We start from the raw sequence: 8,341 nt of genomic DNA, 5'->3' as shown, positions 1-8,341 counted from the left end.
TGTGAGGCACCGTGCCCCTGTGAGCTTATAGATCTGATATTTACGGTGTGCGTGACACCAGTGCACGACAAAGTATACATCAGACTTAAAGCCCTCCAGATCAAGCCAATGACAAACGTCCCATCGCCTCTGTGGGAACTACATCTACCAATCGAATGGAAGAACACAGAAGGAGGGAACTCTGGGTAAATAAAAATGGCTACCTTATGTATGTATGTGTGTGTATATATATATATTATATATATACACACACACACACATACAAACACACATTTGTGTTAATAAGGTGCAAAGAGAATTGGACGGTGTGCCGCTCTGATTGGACCAGGGGCCGGGCGCAGGAAGGAGGGGGCGAAGAGGGGGGAGGGGCCAGGGCGGGGGTGCAGGGAGAAGGAGGGAGAGAGGGAGGAGGGGGGGAGGACGAGCGAGGGGGAGAGAGCGGGGGAGGAGGGCGTGAGAGCGAGAGAGGAGGCGAGGCAGGTGGGGGGGCAGAACGGAGAGCTGAGGATGGAGGACTGGGTGATGGAGGGCTTCGCTAAGTCCTTCTGAGAGGAGAGGAGAGGAGAGGAGAGGAGAGGAGAGGAGAGGAGAGGAGAGGAGAGGAGAGGAGAGGAGAGGAGAGGAGAGGAGAGGAGAGGAGCAAGAACAAGGATGAGAGAAGAGAGAAGAGGATTAGACATTATGTTAAAAACATTATAATAATATTTACAGATACTATAATATGACACATTTCTTTAGACAGACAGACAGACAGACAGACAGACAGACAGACAGACAGACAGACAGACAGACAGACTCACAGTTAGGATAGTGCCGCTGCGTTGCTTGTTGTAGGGGCTGTATTTAGGTTTCATGGGTTTTCCTGCCACTCGGTCCTTATGCCTCCTACTGGAAATATGCTGCAATTACAACAGTGAGTGCATTAGAATCTGGAATATAAGGAACCGTGTTACTCTGGTGCGCACGCACACACACACACTTATAAACAGCTACTTTACAGTAGCATAAAGAAAAAAATAACAAAATGTTTTCTATTATGTTGACTGTGTTCAGTCACATAATAAGTCCATGAATGTTATTAGGACCACTTATCTTCATATAATTAATCCCCACTAATGTTCGTGATAAAATACCACCATTTTGTCCTATACTCGTTCTGCGTCTCATATATTGTTTATTGTTTATTGTCCACCAGTGACATCATCATTAGGTTTTTCTTTTAAAACAATATTTAAAAAAATATATATATATATATTTAGATATATTATCACCATAACGATGGCTTCCATTTTCGCATTGCAACTTTTCAGGAATAGAAAGCCTGCAGTTTCTATTAGCTTGGATTCCCCATCGATGATGAGGAATCGGTTTCTGAACTTCCCACAGCTCTCCCATGACACACAGACTGAGGAGGAAAAAACATTTTGGTATTTTATCCTGAACATTAGTGTGAGGACCAATTGAAGATAGGTTGAAAAGTAAATGTTGCATTTATATAGCGCCTTTATCCAAGGCGCTTTACATAGATTGTGCATTACATTCACCCATTCACACACACATTCATACACCGATTGTGGCGGAAGCCATGCAAGGTACCAACCAGCACATCGGGAGCAATTTGGGGTTCAGTGTCTTGCCCAAGGACACTTCGACATGTAGACAGGAGGAGCCGGGATTCGAACCGCCGACCCATGGATCATTGGGCGACCTGCTCTACCTCCTGAGCCACAGTCGCCCTGTGAAGTGGTCTTTTAAAAGAGGCACACATAGCAACCTGTTTGAGCTGGATCTCAGAGTTGACGTGCACGTCACAGATCTGGCAGTGGAAGGTCTTGTTCTGCAGCCCCGAGCCCTTGAGCAGGGCAGCTCCGTTGGGGCCGACGGCGGTGATGGTCTTCAGCTTGGCCCCGGGCCGGGGGAACGCCTTGATGGGCCCCGCGCCGCTACGAGCCTCCATCATGGTCTTGTGTTTAGAGCCTGGATGGAAGAAAATAAATACTACCGGTTTTATCACTTCTTAAAGTTAACCATTCAGGACGGGAACCCCTTTTGGTTGTTGTAAGCAACATATTTTAAGATGGAGGTCGGCGGCCAATTACATATAATTTTTGGACACACTATGTAAAGTACAGTAGCGTACTACTTGAGTAAATGTACTTAGTTTCTCTCCAGCACAGGAAATGGATGAACCCTACTCATGACCTTTGACCCTGGACTACAGAGAGCAGTAAAACACTGCAGAGGACACAGTGAGGGGGGTGGAATTACACACCACATACACACCCATTCTAACATGTCACCGTGCACGCGAATACCTCCACATACACACCCATTCTAACATGTCACCGTGCACTTGAATACCTCCACATACACACCCATTCTAACATGTCACCGTGCACACGAATACCTCCACATACACACCCATTCTAACATGTCGCCGTGCACACGAATACCTCCACATACACACCCATTCTAACATGTCACCGTGCACTTGAATACCTCCACATACACACCCATTCTAACATGTCACTGTGCACACGAATACCTCCACATACACACCCATTCTAACATGTCACCGTGCACACGAATACCTCCACATACACACCCATTCTAACATGTCACCGGCGTGCACGCAAATACCTCCACATACACACCCATTCTAATATGTCACCACGCACGCAAATACCTCCACATACACACCCATTCTAACATGTCACCGTGCACTTGAATACCTCCACATACACACCCATTCTAACATGTCACCGTGCACGTGAATACCTCCACATACACACCCATTCTAACATGTCACCGTGCACACGAATACCTCCACATACACACCCATTCTAACATGTCACTGTGCACTCGAATACCTCCACATACACACCCATTCTAACATGTCACCGTGCACGCGAATACCTCCACATACACACCCATTCTAACATGTCACCGCGCACGCAAATACCTCCACATACACACCCATTCTAACATGTCACTGTGCACTCGAATACCTCCACATACACACCCATTCTAACATGTCACCGTGCACGCGAATACCTCCACATACACACCCATTCACAGTGCACGTGAGACAGTCCCCCCCGTCCCCCCCCTTATCTGCCATGGGTGTCTCCTGTGGGCTGTGGCACACGCGTTATCGAATCACAGCGCAGAATGGCACACACCTTCCAGCCAAATTAAAAAAAAAATTTCATCCTCAAATTTTGAAGACACAATTACTGCGATGCTCAGCTGATCACAGTACCATTTTCGGCGCCGTACATAGATTATTAGTTACCCGTGTTGTGTGCGTCTATAGGTGCAACAGAGAGTTGTTCATGTTTTAGTTACCCGTGTTGTGTGCATCTATAGGTGCAACAGAGAGTTGTTTTAGTTACCCGTGTTGTGTGCATCTATAGGTGCAACAGAGAGTTGTTTTAGTTACCCGTGTTGTGTGCATCTATAGGTGCAACAGAGAGTTGTTTTAGTTACCCGTGTTGTGTGCATCTATAGGTGCAACAGAGAGTTGTTTTAGTTACCCGTGTTGTGTGCGTCTATAGGTGCAACAGAGAGTTGTTCATGTTTTAGTTACCCGTGTTGTGTGCATCTATAGGTGCAACAGAGAGTTGTTTTAGTTACCCGTGTTGTGTGCATCTATAGGTGCAACAGAGAGTTGTTTTAGTTACCCGTGTTGTGTGCATCTATAGGTGCAACAGAGAGTTGTTTTAGTTACCCGTGTTGTGTGCATCTATAGGTGCAACAGAGAGTTGTTTTAGTACCCGTGTTGTGTGCATCTATAGGTGCAACAGAGAGTTGTTTTAGTTACCTGTGTTGTGTGTGTCTAGCTGCGACAGAGAGTTGTTTTAGTTACCTGTGTTGTGTGTGTCTAGCTGCCACAGAGAGTTGTTTTAGTCACCTGTGTTGTGTGTGTCTAGCTGCGACAGAGAGTTGTTTTAGTTACTTGTGTTGTGTGTGTCTAGCTGCGACAGAGAGTTGTTTTAGTTACCCGTGTTGTGTGCGTCTAGCTGCGACAGAGAGTTGACGGCCACCTTGCACAGAGAACAGTACAGCAGCTTCTTGGCTTTCTCCTCCTCGCTGTCCGTGGGAGCGACCGCGTGGAGAGACGCCGATGAGGAGGAGCAGGAGGAGGAAGATGAGGAGGTGGGAGGAGGAGGAGGAGCCGCTTTAGAGAAGGAGGAGGAGGAGTGGAGGCCAGGGAGGGGAGGGGGAGCGGTGGGAACAGGAGCAGGGGAAGCAGAAGGAGGGCTGGAAGGTGGAGGATCACTCTCCGCTCTGCTGGGCGACGACACGCAGAACGACAGATCTGGATAGAGAGACACAGACACAGAGAGAGAACGGAAAATAACCAAGAAATCTGAAAACGGTTTATAATATGTCTAAAATATGTCTATATGTGACTCATTTTGATTGACAGTCACGGCGGCAAGACTATCTGTTCAGGACGAGAAAAACGTTTTATTTGTTTTTGTTAATAGCACAGGCAGACTCTTCACATACTACAGCATGTCTGAAATAAATGTCAGAACTGAAATCGACATATAAGAAAACTGTACAGAAACACATGTGTCTAAAATATGTGTCATCAAAATATTCTGCATTATTTAAGTATGTTTAAGGTTGAAGTCAACATAAGGTTCAGTGCAATGAAATGGGAGTTAAGCCCGAGGCAAAGCACTAACAGCTGCTATCTCATAATTACTCTGCCTAAAAATATGTCTAAAATAATGTCTAAAATATGCGTAGGCCTACAAGCACACAAATATTAAAGGTACAGATAAGGTTTAATAGATAGATAGATAGATAGATAGATAGATAGATAGATAGATAGATAGATAGATAGATAGATAGATAGATAGATAGATAGATAGATAGATAGATAGATAGATAGATTAGATAGAATGTATATCCCTGCAGTGTGGCAGATTGTCCTGTAGGAGGCAGTCAATGACCACAGCAGAACTGACATACGGTTGTTCTGAAGGTGTTCAATTGTTAACATAGTTGATGAATATAAACCAGTGTGGACTTTGGAGTGACTTTGGAAAACGTTTCCAACACTAACACCAGAGGATGTGGCATTATGTTGACCACCTCTATGTACATGAGGGAATCATTGTAGCCTGGAAAACAGACACAAGAGAAAAAAATCCCTGTGGAGATTGGGTCTGACATTTCGCTCACCCCAGAGTTGTGGGTGACCAATCAGAGCACACTATTAAAATTGTGAAAGACTGAAGTTCCAGATTAATATCTCTGCCAGTGATATTAGTCTCCTGTGATATTAGTCCTCCTGTCTGTTCTGACGTCTTATCTAAATAAGACCCAAATATATCAAATAAAACAAAGTCACGAACCCACTGATCCAATGGCCAACGAATGCAGTACAACTGCAGTCTACGTTTTAGTGCGTGCATGCGTGCGTGCGTGCGTGCGTGCGTGCGTGCGTGCGTGCGTGCGTGCGTGCGTGCGCAGGGCCGGTGCTGAAAATAAGCATCTGTGCTCAGCAACTTTCTCTGGGTGAATATAGGACAAAACAACAATAAGAATAACTCAGAGATAGAACACGGTATCAAATGGGTCTCTGATGCACATCAAAACTTGGGGTCCTTGAAATGGAACAGAATCACTGTTGTACAAAGTGCTGTTTTTATTTAATCTGTATATAACCAGTAAAAACACACAGAGACAAAGAATTTGTTAAATCGTACATTACTAAACAGACAACAATAGTACATCCATGATGCACCGCAAAAAAACACATAAAAACACGAAGAAAAATATCTCCAAAGTGACACACTTTAAATGACGGAAAAAGAGGCCAATAAATCCTACACAAAGAAAGTATTCCTGGAATACGTACACACAATGTACAACATGACCAAACAAAACAAACAAAAATAATATATATAGACCTACAAAGAGGCTACACATCCGTGCAACAAGTGCAAATGTTGGTGAGTAGACTTCCCTATCATTCACATCTTGATTAAACTTGTTTATGTTTCTAATGTGACCAATAAAAGTACCACCAATGCTTTTGCACTGTGCCCTTCTTTCCTCTGTTGTTTAACAGCTGGTGGCTGGTGGGCTGGGTGGAAGAGGGCAAAGGCGTATCTACAATAAGGCGAGGGCAGGCGTCCGCCTGTCCAAATCCATTTCTGGCCTGGCCAAAATCCATACAATGAGATAAAAAGACCAAGACCTGAGAACTATTAATTGACAGCTGATTGGCCGTTGCGGTAGAGCGCAACCCTCAATCACCAATTGGAATGTAAATGCATGCTCCTATGCCACCAAAATGTGGAACGCCCTACCAACAGTCATTAAGACATGCGAATCCCTTGACTCCTTCAAAACCGCTCTCAAAGGGCACCTACGGATGGCTGCAATTCGAAACTGGCCCCCGTAAAATCTGAATCTGAATTTGAAAACCTTTAGTGCTACGATTGTGCACGGGGAGACGACAATTAACACTTATCTTGCCTGCCCAAAACGTAATTCCTGGATACGCCACTGGAAGAGGGTGTATCTACAACAGCTGGTGGCTGGTGGGGTGGGTGGAAGAGGATGTATCTACAACAGCTGGTGGCTGGTGGGGTGGGTGGAAGAGGGTGTATCTGTGTGCATATCTGGATATTAACTGTATCATTCTGTGTACTGTATGTTTCTATATCAGTGGGTCTTTGAGGGAGTTCCAGGGGGTCCCCAGCTAAATGATAGTTAGGAACCAAATGGACCCTTATGGGTCTGTAACTCTGAGAGTGTACTGAGTACCACCGACGAAAAACAGTCTAAGTCCAAATTTCATTCTGACCCCTCCACGAAAAGGCCTTGTTGTCCTGAACCCTTATCTATCATTTATACATTATGGATCAATAGTGTGGACTTAGACTGTTATTCGTCTGTGGCATTAACCATTTGTACACACTCAGAGTTAAATTAACATTGATTTTTACAATATACATGGGGTCCCAGAGATAGAAATGGGAGACCGATAGCCTAATTCAGGTCAAACCGGGGGGTCCTTGAAATGAAAATGGTTGAGAATCACTGCTATAGTCGTGTTTATGTGGGGGTCCTTGGCATGAAAAAGTTTGGGAACCACTGTACTGTACTATATTATCTGTATCTGTATGTTTCTATGTATCTTGTTCATGTTTTATGGGTCTCCCTTGAAAATGAAATGCTGCATCACCAACTGGTTCAGACCGTAGGACGTGTGGAAACGTCATATGAAATACAACCGATGGATCCAGTGGACGTGTACACACGTCATAGCGCTTTTTCATTGATAGCAAACTTTTTTGGGGGGTTGGCCTCTCCTTCTGCACCATACTCCTTGCTGTTTCACGCATGCGCGTGCGCGCGTAAAATTAATACATGATAACCCTTCCACAGTAGTAGCTTTTTCATATTTTCGATTATTTTGCACATTTTCCTACATAATGCCTCATTTGCATATTTAAAAATATAAAATTTGTAATAGAATAAATCATTGTCTTTGTGTAACTACTCAATTGGGGAAGTTTCATGGTGATAACAATTTAATATAGGTATGGTTTTGCCCACTCAATTCATAATTAACGTTCCAATTTTGGAGCTCTGGCTCATGGACTAAGAACCAAAAAGAACTGAACCGGTTCCCATTGGAAACCAACCGGTGGAAAAGGGGCCTTTGAGTGCAGTCCAACCGTAAGCAGGGACACAAGCAAAGAAAGCTGTTAGCAGCACGTCGCGGGCATTTCACCAACCTGTGCACTGATTGGTGGAGACGGCGACAGGGGCGGGGCCGACGGGGCTGGAGCCGCCGCCATTGGTCTCTCCTCCGCCGAGCGACGACCCCCGCGTGACCTTCACTGACTTGTTCTCCTGACCTTTCACCTTCTTGGCGTGGCGGCTGCCCTTATAGTGAGCTTCAGCCTGGGACTGGAACACACACGCACACACACACGCACACACACGCACACACACACCCACGCACACACATGCACGCACGCGCGCACGCAGAGAGATGGAGAGAGAGAGCGGGAGTGAGTATCATGCAATGTAGAGAACAGATGTGACCCATTAAGACCACATTCTACAAATCGTCTTCTAAATCATGACAGTTTTCTCCAAAACCTATGTTTCTATATATATCAGTGGTTCGGTCGCCGACCCCCATCTGAAAACATGTTGTTCCAGGGACCATCCCCCAGAAGCAAAGATATCAGTTAAAAACAGTTCACGGTGTAAGAATAATATTATATTCAATGTGCCACATTTTCACGATTTTTCATAGCAGATAGCAGATCTACAAGCTTGTATAGCTGCTATTTTTCAA

At 44.9% G+C, this 8,341-nt stretch overlaps 1 protein-coding gene across 1 annotated transcript in view; it reads right to left on the bottom strand.

The window, feature by feature from the left end:
• Positions 1–278: 278 nt before the first annotated feature.
• znf385b (zinc finger protein 385B) overlaps positions 279–8,341 on the bottom strand; it is a gene marked incomplete at its 3' end in the record, with an annotated part of 34,195 nt that continues 26,132 nt past the window's right edge. The window contains exons 4-9 of the mRNA XM_079517774.1: positions 7,770–7,944; positions 4,208–4,321; positions 4,004–4,150; positions 1,775–1,977; positions 801–899; positions 279–545 (exon numbers count right to left, since the gene is read on the bottom strand). Of these exons, the coding sequence (XP_079373900.1) occupies positions 279–545; positions 801–899; positions 1,775–1,977; positions 4,004–4,150; positions 4,208–4,321; positions 7,770–7,944 (1,005 nt within the window). The remainder of the gene's footprint in view (positions 546–800; positions 900–1,774; positions 1,978–4,003; positions 4,151–4,207; positions 4,322–7,769; positions 7,945–8,341) is intronic.

The sequence above is a fragment of the Electrona antarctica genome (assembly GCF_951216825.1).
Source record: "Electrona antarctica genome assembly, chromosome: 13".
NCBI classification, from domain to species: domain Eukaryota; kingdom Metazoa; phylum Chordata; class Actinopteri; order Myctophiformes; family Myctophidae; genus Electrona; species Electrona antarctica.
This window is presented reverse-complemented; position numbering and strand designations above follow the sequence as displayed.